The sequence below is a fragment of the Natator depressus genome, chromosome 3, assembly GCF_965152275.1.
Source record: "Natator depressus isolate rNatDep1 chromosome 3, rNatDep2.hap1, whole genome shotgun sequence".
Lineage (NCBI taxonomy): Eukaryota > Metazoa > Chordata > Testudines > Cheloniidae > Natator > Natator depressus.
The window spans coordinates 126,443,289-126,462,873 of NC_134236.1; the positions used below are offsets into that span (position 1 = coordinate 126,443,289).

A 19,585-nucleotide genomic window follows, 5' to 3' on the forward strand; every position below is an offset into this window, starting at 1 on the left:
ATGGCCAGTGCAGGGGCTAGCAGTTGATCTTGGGGCCCCTCAAAGCAGCGGTATCCTAGGAACCCCAGAGCTGCAGCACCTGGGCCCCAGGAACTGCTAAGTTTTAGTTGGGGGTATTTATATAGTAAAAGTCATGGACAGGTCACAGGCCATGAATTTTTGCTTATTGCCCATGATCTATCCATTACTTTTACTATATAAATACCCCTGTCTAAAACTTAGCCTTAACCATAGACATAGGCAGATGACAATTCTACCTTGTGTATTGATTGTGTGGTACCATGTATATATACACCTTTTCATGGGAAAGCAGGTTGTTAAGGGACACCAAATGCTATCAATGCCCTACTGTTTTTTCCAGGTTGAATTATGCTCAGTTCCTTCTAGGTTGCACCCACCTTCACTTTATCAGTTGAAAACAGAAGCTCAGCAGTGACATACCCTGACATAAGGATACATTTCCTGAAAGCACACTAGATAAGGAAAGGTGAATTATAAATTCTTGAAATTCTCCTCATGTATTTTTAATCTTAATAATTCTCTTGGGACTTGGAGCACTATACACACACACAAATCAACAATTATCTGATCATCTCATCAGATGCACATACAACCTTAATGACTATAAAAAGTACATATTCTTGGGGGGACGGCCAATATACCATTCACTTTGCCTAGAGAATCTCAAAAGGACAGTTACATAGAGGTGAATGATCCTAACATTAAAAACTGCAGAATTCCTTCAGGAGAAGAGTATACTCATCTTCAGCAATCAAACAGGTTCAATCAGATTATCTATTAATGTGCCTTATTCGCAATGTTTTTAAAATGTGTTTTGTTTCCTTTTGTTCCAAAAAGAATATAATCAAAATGGCTGCTTTGTTTAGCAAAAGCATATATTATGGAAATCAATGTGAAATTCTGTGAATGTGAAACAATACACTGTGGAAAATGTGAAATTACAATACTGAAATACTGAAATTGCGAGTCATGCTGAATTAACAGACTGTTCATCTCATGTATCACTAATAAACTGCAAGTATACGAAGAGGTGGGGAAAAGTCAGTGACTGTACATTTATAAACCATGGGATAAATGTTAAAACTTTGAAAAAAAGAGCCCCTTCAGATACCACCACAGTCTAACTAGACATTTAAGAATGCCAGTACCACAGTACCTAAATATTAAATACCAGTACTTGAAGTGGGGTGGGTCACAAGGAGTCACAGACCGGGGCAGGGGGGAGAAATAAAAAATTGAGTTGGGTTGCTGAGAGAGACACTTTAAACACTGTTTTACCAAAGTTGCTATTCCCAGATTATGATAGATTCCCATCCCATACACACACTTTTTTCAGACTACTTTATTAAATGCTGCCTTTGGCAGTGCTTAGACACACAACTCTGACTGGGGCAAATTCACCAGAGAATCTCAGACAGAGTTTGATTTGAACCCTGAAAGTAATATGCCAAATGCTCTCAGTTACACCCGGTGGAAGTGCACTAATCGCATGGGTATATTTGAGTTTATGGTATAACTCTAAAATATGGGCATTTCTGCTTTTGGTAACAGAGTTAACAACAGCTTCTTCATTTTAATATTCTTTTAAAACTGAGCAGTACTCAGTGGGGTGCATTCTTTTTTGCTTACTAGGATGAGATGCCCCACACTTTTTGCAACTACCAGAGAACATTAGAATTTAACTAGGTTGGAATGCCTTCTGCTTCCGAGACAGTGCAACAAGGGTAGAAAAAAAAGACAAGACAACCTGAGGATGAGAGAGCCTATAAACAGTGACTATACTTGACAAACTATGCAGCATACTGTACATTAGGTATAGTTTGGGACACAATATAAAGCAGTAAAATCACAAATGAAAAAGAACTGTCTTGGTGAAACAGAAGGGCAATGCATCTCAGGCTGAGGGCAGTTGTGCCCTCCTAAGAGTCAGCGCATCAGAACAATGCAATTGGCAAACTTTCTCATCAGTCCAGTTCGAAACAAAACAAAGCAGAGAAGCACCTTACCTTTTTAAGGAACAATTTTTGTAGTTTCTTGTGAGACAGCCTTATCATTTTTGTCAGCATTCAAAAACGTGATGTGGGTCAGATTCTGCAAGTACTTGAGCCATTCTGCAGGGGTTCGACACCTATCATCTTCCCTGTTATCTTGCTACAACCAGCTTAGCTCCGCGCGTCAGACAGCAGCTCCAACACAGCAACGGATTAAAAGGTGAGGGCTAGACTGGATCTAATCTTTGACTCAAATCAGGTGGATAGACACAGCAGCTCTGGCCTCAGCTGAAGCCTAGCTCTGTTTGTCAGCACAGAGGAGGAAAAAAGGAAACAAGCCTCCAGGCTGCACCCATCTTTTTAAAATAATTGCAAAGTTACAATAGATTCTTATCCGCAGGGAAAAGAAATGTAAGGGAAAGCAAAAATGTACCAGAGCTCAACATCTGGCTGATCCTTCAAAGCCCATGCCACAGGAAAAACTAGTTCAGTATCTGGGACTGTGAAAGACATCCAGCTATGCCTGCTGTGTGCCAGTCGCCACAGTACACCTGTTAATTGTGTGCATGTTGTGTGACTCAGCCAAGCCCAATAAAAGAGCTTGTCATTTACATTTTTTTCTGAAATGAATTGGAGACTTCTTCCTCACAATGAGTAAAAGAGAAGACTACACAAAGATATCTCACACACACACACACACACACACACACACAGATTTATATAATTTGCAAATACTGGGCTTGATTCATTGTTGTGAGGAGTAGCAAGTTTTATGCACCACTGTCCTCCCCCCCTCCCCGCCGCCTTCAGAGTTTTTCCAGGAGAGTGCAATTTAAGTTGTGAGCAAGGGTTGGTGGGAGATCTGCTGGTGTAAGCTGCCCAAGGTAGCTGAGATGCTGATCCAGCACGGTGCTTAACTACGTGCCTAGCTTTATGCACAGGAGAAGTTTCAATGAAGGCGATAGGAGAGCCCCGATGTTTAAAGTTAGGCATCTGTATAAGCATCTAGCTGAATTGAGGCCTAAACTACTACATTCCCAGCTACCTTGACCAGTGCTGCTCACTTCGGGAGTTCCTCAGTGGAAGAGAGGTTGTAGGTGCCTTGTGTGCAAAGCACACTTTCTACCACCACGGCCTTCCACTCTGAGTTACACCATTAGACGCTGGCATAACCCACTGCTTAGAAGAGTCGGGGGAGAGGGGAAAATGATTGTTCAAAGCTGCATTCTAATTGGCCCGTTGAGCCTTTTTGATATCAGAGCTGTCTGGTAACACCCAACAGCACAGAACTGGCATAAACAAAAATATGTCCTTATGCCCATTATATCAAGGGGTGAGGGCAAAAATGTAACAGGAGGGAAATGCTTTTAAATAAATACCACCACCCTAAAGCATCCCTCTCTGTTTTTAAGTGGCAGGAATTTCTCTCCAAACAAGTTACAGCTGCAAAACCAGTTAAACCTGAAGCCAAACTCTCTCTCTCTCTCTGTATTCCCCTTTACCCCCTGCAACAGCTGCTTTTAATTCTCCCCTCTCACTGCCCCACTGCCTCTAGGGTTGCCAATATTCCTGGAGGTTTCATCACACAACATAATCTTTAACTAAAGATTAATCTTTAATCTCTGGAGACTCCAGGACAATTCTGGAGGGTTGGCAACCCTAGGAACTGACATGCCATATACACACTCACAATCCACTGCAAGATTCTAATCATACAAGCACTTATGAACATGCTTAACTTTCAGCCCACTGTGGAAACCAGTAAGACTAGTCCCATACTTATAGGTAAGCACTTGCGTACGTGTTTAGATGACTGGGGCCTAAAAAAAAAATTGGGGGGAGGGAGGGAAAAGATTCATGAAAACATTGACAGTAAACACAAAGTGCATTAACAGGCCTTTTAAACATTTCATTTGCCACTCGGAAAACCCAGAAATGGATAGTGCTGCAGTATGGAGTGAAAAAGAGGTAAAATTGAGACATAAATATCAAGGGATCTAATCAGTTACAGATACATAGATAAGATATCAATGGGGAGGGAAGAGTACAGATTGCAGGAGGAACAGTTTGGAAGAGGCACCAAGAAGTCAGTCTGTGTTCATATAGCTAGAATGCTAGCTGCAATTGCAACATCTTTGTAAATAGGTCTCTTAATAAAGAGCCAGTTTAGTTTTAGAAACATGGTGTTCTCTTATGTTATTATCCAGCACACGGTACATGAAATATACTGTATATTGATGGGGGTGGTTGCCCTTAAAAATGTAATTAGATAAGGTTATTATACTAGTTTTCCAGAATATGCACTGGCTGCCAATAGGTTTCCAGGGAGAATTCAAGATATTGGAGTTAAACTAAAAAGCCTAAATGTGATAGGACCTACTTACCTGAGAGGTCACTTCTCTCTCCCCTTGCTATGCTTCAACAAGGGAGATTAGCAGAGGAACTTAAACTGGAACTCCTTTGATACAAACAAATAGGAAGTAGCTACACACAGGAGGTTGTCTGTGGAACACACTTCCACTGGATCTGCCAGAGCCTGAATTTGTTAGCCACACTGCAAAGCCTATTTTTCCTGACAAGGATTTTGAGGAGGGAGTTGGCTGAGATTTGGAAGGTTTGGGATTTAAATTTTACCCTCATTATATGTGCTGATGATGTCAAATTAAGACGGCAGTGCTTTATATTATATTACCACTCGTCTGTATTTTAATTTATGCAATGGCATCCAGAGGTAGGATGGGCATCTATATAGACTTCTATAAATATAAATCAATTAATTATATTGAAGTATTTTGAGCAAATTACTTAAAACGTTAACAAAGGACTGAGTTGTGCCTTTGAGGAAAAACCCCAGATGTGGGTCTCTGTGATCCCCCACTTTTTCAAAGAAGGGTCTGTTTTAAAATAAACAATTTCGGGTTTAAGATGGAAATGGAAGTTATATTAAGTGCTCCATTGTTCCTTGCTAATGCATCCCCAGTCTTTGAAGACATCTGAAAAACCACGGCTTTAGGGGAAAGATTGAAGGTAGAGTCTGAGCTATAATTCTCAATTCCTGCTTCTCTACACCCTCCCCACTCTCTTTATGGTTTAAAATACCTTTAACATTATTTTTAGGTATTTTAGGTGTGTGTCTGAATATGTTCTAAACTCTGCTGTGGTTACTATGGTAGATAATTCGTTGTTGTTAAATGTCACGGTAAATAAATATAACACATACAATCTCATCTTACTCACCATCCTTTCAGCCAATTGTGTCATTTAAAGAATTAATGCATTTTATATCCAAGCATCACCACATGCCCTTTTGTCAGAGTCTGCCTGTTGTTTTGTGCTATATATGGCACTGAAAGGTACCCTTTTGTGCGGAGTAAAGAAGGGGTTTCATGCATTGATGAATGCTTATTTTACTCCTTTATGTTACCAATCTTACCAATGCAGGAAATTCAGCATCTCAATTAAATGAAATAGCAGAAAGATTTCATCAAAAAAGAGCCCTGTTCTTTGTAGGCCCAACCCTGCCGGATGCTTAACCCCTGGGGAAAATGAAGCGACTTGGTAACCAACAGAAATCATTCAACAGTAGGCAAAATTATACCTCCTTTGACAAAAGAATGGATGTAAGATTCTCTGGCAAACTAATACAGTATTTAGTTTCCTCTCTTGTTTTGCAGTGTGTATTCCGATGTGTTTGTACAGCACCTTTACGTGCTAACATCAAATAAAAAAAACCTAGTATATTTAGGTAAATATCATAATATACTATACCATGCTGAGCTCTACCAATGAAAAGTGCTGTGTGAGAGCTAGGTATTATTATTTTATTATATTATTCTAGACTGTATCCTTTCTCTTCTCTTTCAGTTACTGTAAAATCAAATCATTCTTAAAAAGGAAAAAAAAACACCTGCTCTACTCAAGGTGAGAGCAGGAGCTGGGGAGGGAACCTGAGGGAAGTACACATTTATGTATCCCGCAAAATAGAGAGGACAAATAGATACTTAAATATTTGGTTACCATTTATTCAGACAAAATACATTCACCTGAAAAAACCCCCAGCACACCTGTCCAGTATTTTTAACTATTAATACTTGATCTACATGGCTTGTCTGTTAATATGTGCAATCAGAGATGTCAATCTTTTTAAGAAAAAAATCACTAGAAACAATATGTCATAGGTATGATAATGATGCTTACTCTGTAATATAGTAGTGTCTTATTAAATGGCTATATTACTGTACAATGTCTCTTTCCACAAAAGCTCATTGTTGTAATGATTCTTGTTGTGTTTCTGATAGTTACATGGCAAGAATCTGTAAGCCTGTTAATACTTTCTCAATAAACAAATGGTAAATACTTTTAACTTAGTATTGCATTTTGTCCCTATTGGTACTAAGTCTCAATGGACCAAATCTAGCCAAAAACCAGTCCCTGAACTGATAGTCATTCAATCTACCCTATATTTCTGAGGCGTATTAGTATTATTTGTGATGAGGCAGTGACTTGGAGCCCTAGGCATACACCAGGACCCTACTGTGTTAGGCACTGTGCAAACACACAATAAAAAAGAAAGTCTGTTACCTTACAACCTACAGCTGTGGGATGCAAAAATCAGGAGTCCCATGACTTCTCCCTTCCTGAGATGAATGAGTCTGAGAGTTTGATTTCTGCACTTACCGGAACACTTGGGCTGAGCAGACTGATAGGAGTGATAAACTGGGGACTCCGATAATACTGGGACAGTCCCCTGGTACAAGTCAGTTTCTTACGTGGCTAACTGCCTACCTGCGACTCCATATATATTTTATGTTTGATTGGGCCCATAAATATCTGCCTCTGCTTAGAGATGCTGAACACAGATGTTAGACCTCAGAAGCATGGAAACTTCGAAGTCTATTATAGTGAGATGTGCCAGACACTGTGGGCACATAGGATAGTCACAGACTATGGTATCAGTAAGTGTTGTTTCTACCTTTGTGTTCCTGGCTGGCTGGGTTTCTTGTGGAATCTGGAGTCACTAGGGGATAATTAATGCAGATAGCCAGCCCTTTGAAGCTTTGCTCCCTGCGGGAAATAGCATTGGCTGGTTTTACCTGATTCAGGAGCCCTGGGAGACAAAGGTCCCAAAAACTGTATAAGGGTCAGCCTGATCTGACTCAAGAGAGACTCACAGGATAAAAAAAACACTTATGTATGGGCCTACCAGTAAACTGTTAACTGTTTTATTACAAATTTTCTCTTTAATGCTTTTGTCCTAAAAAAAAAAAAAAAAAAAAAAAAAAGCACCATGCTTTGTGAAAGCTGTTAACTCTGTCACCGAACTGCAGGTGCTGAACGAAAGTCAGAGCTGCTGGGATAAACACAGTGAGTTGCAAGGGGACTGTGCCTTGGTCTGAACAGAGAGGAACACAGGTTCCCATCCTGAGAAAAGTGACAGCTGGAGGCCTAACACATAAGGGGGTGCTTTTGTGAAGGACTTGAAAGGGACAGAGGTGCAGTTAACCCAGGAACTGTGACAAGGGGACCCATTGATATGACATTTTAAAACCAGCTTGGACAGCCCAAGGGATTAATTTCATCTTCACAGAGGAGACTTGGACACTCAGTGCCTGGTAACAATAACACTGTATATTTAATTCTCAGTGTGAAAACCCAACCCTTTATTTTCAAAGGGCATCCTGCTGGGTTTGTTGGAGTCACACGTCACATGTTAGCTACACAATGCAATTCATTTAGGGCCTGATTTTGTGCTCCAGGTACAAGCAAAACCAAGTGGATGGGAGTTTTCCCCAAATAAGGACCACTGGATCAAGTGCAACTCTACTCAGAAAAAAGTGCCTATGTAAAAATTTAACCGTCTTCCTCTGATCTGTTACTTAAAGTCCTAGCTATATACTGTAATGATAAAAATAAGCTTTTCCTGCTTTTTTGTCTCCCATTAGCCCTGTGGAGCCACACACGTGAGGGAGTGAGATGGATTCTATTCCTTTAGGTGCAGCATTGGAATTGCTTAAGTCCCAGTCAATTGTACATGTGCAAATCCATTAGAGATAGAGGGACTGCACAGATGTAATGAGGGCATAAGTGACCACCCCCCACATCCTAAATTACTGGTGATCTGCCAGAAGGAAAGAAACCAACTTAATTCTCTAATCCCAGGATAAGTATGTGGGACTGACAGTCAGAAAAAACATCAAGCTACTGGCAAACTGGTAACATGCAATCTGGAATCTCTGAGATTCAAGAATCATAGAAGTTCATGATGCCATTTTTGCAGCCACTTTTTAAAGCTGGAACCGCCACCGCTCACTGTGTCCAGACACTCCTTCAGAAAGCAGTAGAGAAGGGTTGGGGGAGTGTATGAAAGAGGGGGGGAAGGTGCCCACGTCCTGCTAGCACTGCTGCAGGCTTCGGTTGCAGATCAAAAGCACAAACTGGGCGATCTTTGGCGCAAAGTGTTGAGTTTTAGTATGTCCTCAGCCACTACGACAAGCAGCACACGCATCTGCCTTGTCATCCTTGCCCTGCTGCTTGAATTAGCAGGCCTGATGGCTGAGCTGGTAGCTCCCGCTCTATACAAAGTGTGCCCCACAAACTCTCTCTCTTCTGGGGATCCCTCCTTGGAGGAGGCAAGCAAGAGAGTTGGGTTTTCTTAACTCTATAGGCAGAAGCTGGGAGCCTGACTGTCCACAGCAGCTGCTTCCCTCCTGCCCAAGGCATCCATGGGGCAACCTTCATGCCACTGTCCTCAGCCAAGATATGAGAGCAGGATCATTGAAACAAATACAATGTAAAAATTAAATGGAGACACTAAAATTTAAAAAGCAACGCTGCATATTCATTATTGAAGAAGTTCAAAATCTAGGAGCGTCACATGGGAGGTGAGAGCAGCACTCTAAAGGGGAGAAGCCTCCAACTTTTTGAAACTTGTTATAAACCAACGTTGAATCAACTTTCAACCACGTGTTAAGGAATTCACTCCATGTAGCACTGTGAATTCATACACTTGGGTCAGAGTTTGATGCAGATTTTTCTTCTCTTTTCTGCTAGGGAGTTTTGCAAGGCTCAACACACCATCACCACACACACGCTCTGAATTTACAATATACGCACAACATAGTTCTTTAAAAAGAAAAGGAGGACTTGTGGCACCTTAGAGAATAACAAATTTATTTGAGCGTAAGCTTTCGTGAGCTACAGCTCACTTTTGAGCCGTAGCTCACGAAAGCTTATGCTCAAATAAATTGGTTAGTCTCTAAGGTGCCACAAGTCCTCCTTTTCTTTTTGTGAATACAAACTAACACAGCTGCTACTCTGAAACCTGTCATAGTTCTTTAAAGTCTTCTAAATTATCTCCAATTTGCAGGCCTTTTAAACGGCATCTGTACAACAGTTCATTAAAAAAAACTTAGTTTAGCCGTTCCCAAATGTTTCGCATTAAAGGCCATAGTAGCAAGAGGTCTCTTAAAGAAATAATTTCACACTAAAATTTGCAACAATGCAAAGCACTTCTGGTTTGGTGGTGTTCTCACAAAATCCAAAACTCAGATCAAGCACAAGTACCATTTCATTGTAGTTCATGACCCTTTTAAAAAGAACTTGAGTCTAATTGCCCCATTTATGCTGGGTGCAAAGTTCTGTCTAAAATCTTGTTAATTAATACCTCTGTGCAACCTGTTTTCCTAGTGTAGTCATGGTTTAAATGTGAGTCTGAAAGGAGACAACAAAGGAGACCCAAAGGGATAGCTGGCTGGGTTGGCAACTGGAAGAAGTAGGTACCTTTTCCTCTCTCCTCCTCTCACTGCCAAACCCCTTCTCCCACATACTTCTGTGGCTCTATCCTGCAACCTTCAGCCAGCTTGACGGGCGCACCAATATATGACTATGAAAATCACATGGCGGGAGGGAGGGAAATGGAAAGTCTTGTGGGCAGAGTAACAGGAGGGGGTAGGGGGTGATGAGGTATGTGGGACCTATACAACCCCAATTATATTTTTCCCATGTATCTGACACACACAGCTACGAACATAGTCACTCCTGCTCAGAGTCCATTATAAAGCAACCAGTAACCTTGTTTTATGCCATAAATTGTCAATATCACTGGATGGCAGTAGAAAGGAAGTAACTTCATTTAGGAGGTCAGAGTTTCGTGCTAGAATTTACTGAAGTCTTTTTATCCCACAAATGTCAGTCAATCCTCCCTTGTTTTGGTAAATTTTGAAACAGATGCTGCAGGAACCCAAATGAATCCCATCTGGGAATTGAATATAATATCTCAACTGTAAGAGCACACCACTAAAAATAAATTATATTGCCCTGGTCTACACTGGGGGGGAGGGAGGGAATCGATCTAAAATACGCAACTTCAGCTACATGAATAACGTAGCTGAAGTCAACGTACTTAGACCTACTCACTGTGGTGTCTTCACTGTGGTGAGTCGACTGCTGACGCTCCCCTGTCGACTCAGCCTGCACCTCTCGCAGCAGTGGAGTACAGGAGTCGATGGGAGAGCAGTCAGGGTCGATTTATCGCATCTAGACTAGACGCGATAAATCAATCCCTGCTGGATCGATCGCTGCCCGCCGATGGAGAGTCTCCTTGGAGGAAGCCCAAAAAGCAAAAACATCAGAGACATTTCCACATCTTTATTCCCATAAATGAAACACTACGCTGGGATTTCAAATACCCAGCTGGATAGGAAATTCAGTTGTAGGAAATTTCAAAATACCCAGCTGGATAGGAAATTCATTTGCCTTCAGCTTGCAGTTTATGTTCACAAGTACAACTAAAGTAAAGGGACAAAGTCAAGTAGCATGATGGAGATCAAGCCCTGGTTGCAACCTCACCCTCTCCATGGTTGAGGTTGCAATCAGGGCTTCTTTTCAAGGCCAGTTTTCAGCCACGTTAGCTACACAATGCAAACTACTCACATTCTCAAAAGAAGAAGCAGATCTCTCAGCTGGTAGGAGAAGTTTTCCAGAAAAGTTCAAAGACATTTTAAGGTGGCTTTTGAGAAGACATTTAAATATGGCTTTTTTAAAACAAATGTTTGCAATGTGTCTCATTTAAGACCCGTTGTCCTACTGTTCTTACAGTTAGGAGACAGGTCACACAGTATCGCCCCACAAACACATGGGCAGATTTAAAAAAAAAAAAAAAAGAGCTGAGCACCCACAATTGGAGCCAGATTTGAAAAAGGCCCAGCAGTCATCTAGGCACCAAAATAAGTGGCTGTGTTTTCAGAAGAGCTCAGTACATTGGAGGCTGAGCTCTTTTGAAAGTCTGGCCATAAGTGTCCCAATGGGAGCTTCTAGGTGCTGAGTATTTGTGAGAATGTGGCCCTTAATTAGGTGCCTAAATGGGAAAGGAGTTCTTTTGAGAATGAAAATCTGACCCTGATTGTGGGTGCTGAGCACATGAAAATCTGGCTCTGCACTGTTTTTGGAAGTCTGGTCCATCATGCGGAGATGCATATTGTTATTATGAAGAAATATACTCTTGCAATATTTAAGGTTGTAACCCAGCTTACGTTTTAAGGTCAGGCATCACTTTTCCAATTTAAAAATTCAACCTCATGTTTTCAATGATAAGGTTAACTCCCAAGGTGAAGCAGAAGTTTCTCTCTCCTGCAAATTTGAAGGAAGTTGAGAAAATACTTTTTCTGGTGAAGAGTTTTTAGAAGGACCTCTTTTTGAAAATCACCATGCTTCTAAATGTTTCTTCATGAAAATAGAGTCTGACTGTAATTTAGCAATCCCTTGGTAATTAGTTTTGCAATGTAACTTTGTGGATAGGCCAACAGTCAAACAATAAAAACAAATAATATCCAGAATCAGCATTTTTTAAAAAGTAGAGATGAGCCACTTTCACTGTAGCTGGTGGAAAAAAACCATGCCAATAGGTACAATTTATGTAATCAAAGCAGAAATAAAATAGTAAATACAAGTCCTGTTCACAGGGAATGCTTTGTATGCCAACACTTGTGAGCAGGGAAAATTTTAAGTGAATTGACTTTCATGGATTCACAGATTTCAAGACCACAAGGGACCATTGCAATCATCTTGTCTGATCTCCTGCACAACACAGGCCATAGACTTGTTGGAGTCTAGATCAAAAAATGTCCTTATTCATTATTATTAATTATTATCATCAGCTATTATTTGTATTTCAATAGTGGCTAGGGATCCCAGTCAAGGATCATTTTGATAAGCATTATACACACATGTAATAATAGAGACTGTTCCAGCCTCAGAAGTCTCACAATCTTAGCATATGACAACAAAAGTCTTGTGCAGACAGCATAATCACAGAGGGGAAGGGAAGAAGACAGGTAACAGTGAAACTATCTGTAACAGTGTGGAACCCACCTCTCATGAGCACCCCTTCTGGCTGGGTGTGTCTGCCGTTTTTAAATAGTCCCGGCCCTGGTATTGGGCTGTAGCCCCCCGGGCTTCCTCCCTGGAGGCATGGTTTCACCCTCTTTGTCCCTTCCGACCCCAGCTCTCCACCTGGGCGTCTTGACAGTTCAGTTTCCCTTGTGGTTTCCCAGTTTCCCTTACTGCTGTCCGATTGTACGCCAGTTCCCCAGTGTCCTATGGGCGGGCCTGAACCTGGCCACTACTCCGGGTCCCAACCTAGAGACCCTAAGAATAGCAGCCACACACCACCATGTCCTTTTAAATAACTGTTTTTGGCTCCCTGAGCCACTTCCCCACAGCTCCAGCCTTCACCAAAGCTTCACCCTTACCTTAGGGCTCATCTAAGGCTCTGTCTACACTAACACTTTTGTCTGTAAAACTTTTGTTGGTCGGGGTGTGAAAAAACACACCCCTTACTGACATAAATTTCACAGGCAAAGGTGGTGGTGTGGACAGCACTATGTTGGCAGGCGAGGCTCTCATGCCGACATAGCTAACACCACTCATTGAGGGTGGTTTAATTATGCCGGCAGGAGAGCAGGTACACAGGAGTAGTGGTACAGCTATGCCGCTGTAAGGTCCGTAGTGTAGACATAGCCTTAATTCAGGCCCAGCAGCCAGCCAGGAGCTCTTCCTTGCTGCCTCGGTCCCTGCCAGCACTGAGTTGTCTGTATTGCTGCAATTCCCTTTGGCTAGTCAGAAGCACCACCTACACTCCTCTAGCTCCAGCAAGAAACTGACTGGCTCTGGCTCTGCAGCTTCTTTTATATGTTCCTCTTGGGCCCTGATTGGCTGTTTCCTGCAGCCTCTCTGATTGGCTGCTTCCCCTGCATCCACTCTAGGCTGCTTGGGGGACTCCTTTACTGCTCCTTTCCTGGGATGGGTGTGTTAGGACACTGAGAGCTCCATCAAGAAACCTCTGGGCCTAGTCCACCCCATCACACTATCCTATTTTCTATACTATGCAGCAGTCACAGGACACCCTCTGTCTAGCTCCTGGTGAGTGTTTTGTATGCATCATGGCAGAATTGTTTGAAGGAAAGATTTGAAGGAGTCCTCTGTTCTCCTCCTACTCTGGATTACCACTCTTCTCCTCCAAAAAAATCAAGTCTAAGGTCCCTGGTCCACATTTCCTACCATCTGACCCATAAAAATGTGGGAGAAAGCAATATAATTTTAATGAATATTATATTTACTTCTGTGGGTTTGAGGGTTATGGTGTTGCTTGCTAAAGGATATCTAGGAGTTAAGACAGTCTTAGGTGGTTTTGGCCATGTGGAAGAACCAAAATCAATGACTTCAGATAGTTAAGCATCACTGGTGCTTAACTGACAATACAAGTGTCAAGGCCTTTCAAGTTTTGTCTCTGTCTGAATTGGGCATGCTTCCACCCCCAGCTGGGACAAGGTTGGGGCCCTTAGGTGGGAAACCTTAATCAAAAATCTTGGGAAATGTTAAAAGAGGATCCCTGATGAAGAGAGGGATGGAGACAGAGTCTGCAGGAAGGAAGACAGAAATCTAGGCCCATTGAGCAGGGGTACCTGGGACACACAGGGCCTATCTAAGTCTTGAGGGAAATTAAAAGTTTTTAGGTAAGACCATATAGATGTAGACCTTTTGTTGTTTTAACCCTTTTCCCTCTCATTGCTATGCTCCTGTAGATTAAAAAATAATATTTTCTTTTGAGAAAGCTGTCTGGTGTCATTGAATTTTGTTACTGATCACAGCTCCTGAAGGGAAGTCTCATGTAGGCACCAAACCAAGTTGAGCTTGCTAAGGAAACATGGTTGGTAAACATGCTGTAACCTGGAGACCCAGACTAAAAGTGGGTTGAATCACAGCATGCCACCCTGAAAGAAGTGCAGGTGCTGGTCACCTGAAATGGGTGCTCACAGAGAGACAGGAGAGATCAAAGGTACAGGTCACCCGGAACCATAACACTGTTTCTAAAAACATTCTGCAGACATGAAAATTACTATTTGACATTCCAACTATCATCTTAACTGTGACCTCCAAGACAGAGCTACAGTACCAAGAAATACAGTACTTCAGTGTTTGAAAAAAGAAAAGGAGTACTTGTGGCACCTTAGAGACTAACCAATTTATTTGAGCATAAGCTTTCGTGAGCTACAGCTCACTTCATCGGATACATTCCAACCAGCTGTAGCTCACGAAAGCTTATGCTCAAAAAAATTGGTTAGTCTCTAGGGTGCCACAAGTACTCCTTTTCTTTTTGCGAATACAGACTAACACGGCTGCTACTCTGAAACCTTTCAGTGTTTGAGTTATAGAAAGATTAAAAAAGGTAGACATTTATTTCAAGACAAAGAACTAGTATAACTCTAATTGTCTTGCACCAAACTACATAAAGCAATGCATTTCAAGGTCTAATTGAACACACATCTAACTGCTGAATACTAACATTGTACTTATTTTATTCTGAAGACATTATAAAGGACCACTGGCTTGTATCCAATTCTTATGTAACTAAGACATAGCCTCCTACAGAATCACATCTATTGTGCTAAGTACATAATAGCTAAAACACCATTTGCATCATTCATCTTCAGACAACTGACATTCTATATCATGCCATGTTTATTAAGCACATTACTGAGCAACTGTATTTCACAAAGTAAAGTAAAAGAGATCAAAGTCAAGGATGTTGAATGTTAATTTTCATAGGTGTCAATTTTTGTTAGCAAACATCTGAACTGTAATTCTTTCATTTCACTTATTTCCATACTTTTTAATGATTATATTTCTTCCACTGTAACATATTTTTGGTATTTATCTTCTCTGATGCTTGTTAGGTCTGGTAACCTGTGGTAACCGTAAATTCAAGGTATTTATCTAGGCATAGACCCTCCCTTCCCTAAGAAAACACCTCTTGCTGGTGGGGAAAACCCTTGGACATAGCCCCCACCCCCCTGGCCCTGAGGAGGTATGGAATGTGTTGATTGTAACACACCAGGAGAAGGGATGCTGAGTGGGATTTACAGGGTTACTAACACACTTAAGTGACGGGGAGGTATGAGATAAAGGGGTGTAGACTGGGACACACTGTGAGACTTGCAAAGCAGAGTGTGTGTGAGGAGACTGTGATGCTGAGGAACTGGTGAATACATATCCCTAAAGAGGAGACAGACATATCTGATTAAATGGTTCTTAGTTAATACTTAATATTTGGTAACAGATTTCAGTTTAAGGTTTCTAATATAAATATTTATTTAAAAAATAAGATGGCAGTGTCCCTTTAAAGAGTACCTGCCACTCTCAGGCAAATTGCAAAAAAATATATATATATTTGACCAAAATATCAGCTGTCACATCCCTCACACCCAGCTGTGAGTCCTGTCTAACAGATAGAGCTTTGCCCCTTTATAACCATCCTCCTCTTGCCGCCAGATTCATTAATAATGTCGCAGTCCACGCTTTGTGAAATTACACTAACCTCCAGCATACCGTACCTAATTGACATATTAACAAGACATTGAATTATGAAATAATTGAAGGAACTGGCCAAAGGAGGAAAACTGACTAAAAGGAAAAGCTTCAATTTACACACAATTATTTGATTAACTATGGTGAAAGGAGGGGGGCAAATGAAAGCACATAGCAGTTTTCTGGGGTTCAGGTTAAAATATTTCTTATGCTTGCCAGGGAGTGGTGAGGTAAGAGACCTGGAGAAAGGTCACAGAACAACAATATTAGTCCCCACTCCTACAAGTAAAAACATTAGTGTCAATCCCATGTACCTGCACTGTGGCCCAATGAAGTCAGGACTCCAGGCAGGCATGGAGATTGACATTAGCACTTCTGCTTGCAGAATGAGGGCCTGAAAATTCTGCACTTTTGAAGAAAAAAAAGCTTATTCAGAGAACAATTTCTATGGGCCTTTGTGCACTACACTTGCTGCAGATATGCTAAACTATACATAAAAACTCTAATTGATTTTGCAGATCTGGATGAGAATAGGAATTCTACAGTGTTTTTAGGTTTCTTACAAATAGCTAGTTTTTAACCTATATATAGTACATTATACATTCACTGTATGTGTCTAAATTTGAACATTTTTGTGTCTTTCTAGTAAAAGATTATTACTTTAAGGAGAATACATTCAGTCATCAGTGGAAGATCATATTTTGAGTCAAAGGCCGATTTAAAACCATGAGACTCATAATTTGGATCAATTTTCACAGTAGTTAGTGTAAATCCAAGGGTAGAATTTGGCTCTTTAAATTGTTATGAGAATGAATTAGGGTTTATACCAGGCACTGTTCTTGTTACAATAATTGCCACAAGGATGGATTCATGTTGGTGTAATTTCTCATTGCATTCAGTGAATCAGGAAGCTGCACAATCAGAGATGTAATGCTTCATATATCCAGCATGCAGAATTGAAAATTGCATTGCAGTACTCTAATTTATTAATGTTCTTTTATTCTCTGGCCAGTCTTAATTTCGCTTGTGTAATCTCAAAGTATTAGAAGGGCCACAGCCAATCAAAATGCAAAATATATACATTAGTAACATTACAATCATCACACTAACCTTACTCACAATGCTTAGGCCAGCCTTGTCCTTAGAAACATAGGAATTGCCATACTAGATCAGATCATTGGCCCATACCATATACTTCAGAGGAAAGTGTAGAAAAGCCCAATTATACAACTATGTAATTTACCCAGAGGGAAAGTTTTTCCTGTCCCCAGGCAATTAATGGTTGGCTAATGCCCCTTAATTTGTATCCCTTTCGAATCCAGCTAGGCTTTGTGCCTCAATAATATCTTGAGACAGTGAGTTCTACAGATTACACAACACATAAGTAGTTCTGTCAAGGTTCCTCCCCCACTCTGAACTCTAGGGTACAGATGTGGGGACCTGCATGAAAAACCTCCTAAGCTTATCTTTACCAGCTTAGGTCAAAACTTCCCCAAGGTACAAAATATTCCACCCTTTTGTCCTTGGATTGGCCGCTACCACCACCAAACAAATACTGGTTACTGGGGAAGAGCTGTTTGGACACATCTTTCCCCCCAAAATACTTCCCAAAACCTTGCACCCCACTTCCTGGACAAGGTTTGGTAAAAATCCTCACCAATTTGCCTAGGTGACTACAGACCCAGACCCTTGGATCTTAAGAATGATGAACAATCCTCCCAACACTTGCACCCCCCCTTTCCAGGGAAATGTTGGATAAAAAGCCTCACCAATTTGCATAGGTGACCACAGACCCAAACGCTTGGATCTGAGAACAATGAAAAAGCATTCAGTTTTCTTACAAAAAGACTTTTAATAGAAATAGAAGTAAATAGAAATAAAAAAAAAATCCCCCCGGTAAAATCAGGATGGTAAATACCTTACAGGGTAATTAGATTCAAAACATAGAGAACCCCTCTAGGCAAAAACCTTAAGTTACAAAAAAGATACACAGACAGAAATAGTTATTCTATTCAGCACAATTCTTTTCTCAGCCATTTAAAGAAATCATAATCTAACACGTACCTAGCTAGATTACTTACTAAAAGTTCTAAGGCTTCATTCCTAGTCTATCCCCGGCAAAGACAGAATATAGACAGACACACATACCCTTTGTTTCTCTCCCTCCTCCCAGCTTTTGAAAGTATCTTGTCTCCTCATTGGTCATTTTGGTCAGGTGCCAGCGAGGTTACCTTTAGCTTCTTAACCCTTTACAGGTGAGAGGAGATTTCCTCTGGCCAGGAGGGATTTTAAAGGGGTTTACCCTTCCCTTTATATTTATGACAAGTTCCATTTATCATTTGTAAATATTGCCTTTTAATTTCATTAGGTACTATCTTGTTTTTGTATGATGAGAGAGGGTGACTAAGAGTGCCTGAGTGGTCATTCATTATCTTATACACTCCCTCAGACCCTCTCTTACCTAAAGAGGTCGAACATTCTTAGTGTCTCCCCATATGGAAAGTCTCTCCAGACCTCTCATCATTTTCACTGCCTGTCTTTGGATCCCTTCTGTTTCTCCTCAGCTAACTCCTTTCTGATATAAGGTGACCAGAACACAGCACAATTGATTTCCATAGTTCCAGTATTATATTTTCTGTGATTATATTGTATTCTATTCTTCATGCAGGCAGGACCTGTTATAGGCCCCACAGCTCTAAAAAGGATTGTGAAGTCTGTATTCTGCATTCACTGCAGACACCAAGAGCAACACACGAGTTGGAACAAAAAGGCAGTGTCTGTGCAACTGTAAGTATTCCAGGAGGGGAGAAGAAAAATAAGAAACCCGCCATGCTATTGAATTTTAAAACCCTTACTCTGCAAGTGCTCCATTCATTTACTCCCCTGATTAAAGAAACTGTTATGCATTTCTGGGATATTATTACACACACAGAGATAAAACATTTTAAATTACATGCAAGGTTTTTGCCAGTCACACAGCTAAGACCATCCTCACAGCCTTGAAAATTATCCCATTATCTCATATCAAGTAATTACATTGTTTGTCATAATTACAGCCATTGAAGCAATGGATGATAATCTCCAAAAACATATTCAATAAAATTAACTAACTACATGAAAACAATATTCAACGGCACAAAAACTTAGAAAATCCCTGTTTATGAGACATTAACTATATCTTGGGCTGAATAACTAAGCCCCAGGTACTTATATCAGTCCATGATATAACCAGGTTAGCAAGAAATACACTCAAGTTGTTGGGCCTGCATCCTCAGGAAACTTTCCCATTAAAATGAGTGCATGATTGGACATTATCTCTGCACCAGAACACACTGGGACAACATACAGCAACCCATGTCAGAGTCTGAAAACTCATTACAAAGACTAAGAACAATAGGTAGCTCTAAGAGACAAATTTATTTTCTGTAACTCTATGCAGTGATGTTGAAACTCTTACGTTACAGCATATTAAAGACAGAGGGAAACCAGAATTTTAGTGCCAGATCAGCTCCTGGGCAGATATCTTTCAAATTGTATATACCTTCATCCATCACGGATTGAATTCTGCTGTGAAAAAGTTTCATTCTTCTTTTACCCACAGTAACCACCATCAAATGAACCTCAAACACCTCCAACCACAGCTGGAGAGGTTGTACAGAAGTAAATCACCCACCTTCTTATTTTCTGTGACTGTCCAGAGATCCAAACAT

The 19,585-nt window shown here is 40.8% G+C and overlaps 1 protein-coding gene and 1 long non-coding RNA gene across 4 annotated transcripts in view; one reads left to right on the top strand and one right to left on the bottom strand.

The window, feature by feature from the left end:
* RPS6KA2 (ribosomal protein S6 kinase A2) overlaps window positions 1-19,585 on the bottom strand; it is a 484,946-nt gene that overhangs the window by 418,881 nt on the left and 46,480 nt on the right. Inside the window, exon 1 of one of the 3 annotated variants that reach the window (XM_074948757.1) lies at window positions 2,028-2,122. The exons of the other annotated variants lie outside the window; for them this stretch is intronic. Within the exon in view, the coding sequence (XP_074804858.1) occupies window positions 2,028-2,087 (60 nt within the window). The 5' untranslated portion in view covers window positions 2,088-2,122. Of the gene's footprint in view, window positions 1-2,027; window positions 2,123-19,585 lie in introns of those variants that run through there. 3 annotated transcript variants of the gene reach the window in all.
* On the top strand, window positions 3,674-19,574 carry LOC141984073 (uncharacterized). Its single transcript, XR_012638635.1, has 3 exons — window positions 3,674-3,797; window positions 18,544-18,662; window positions 19,477-19,574. It is a non-coding gene; the product is annotated as an uncharacterized LOC141984073 (long non-coding RNA).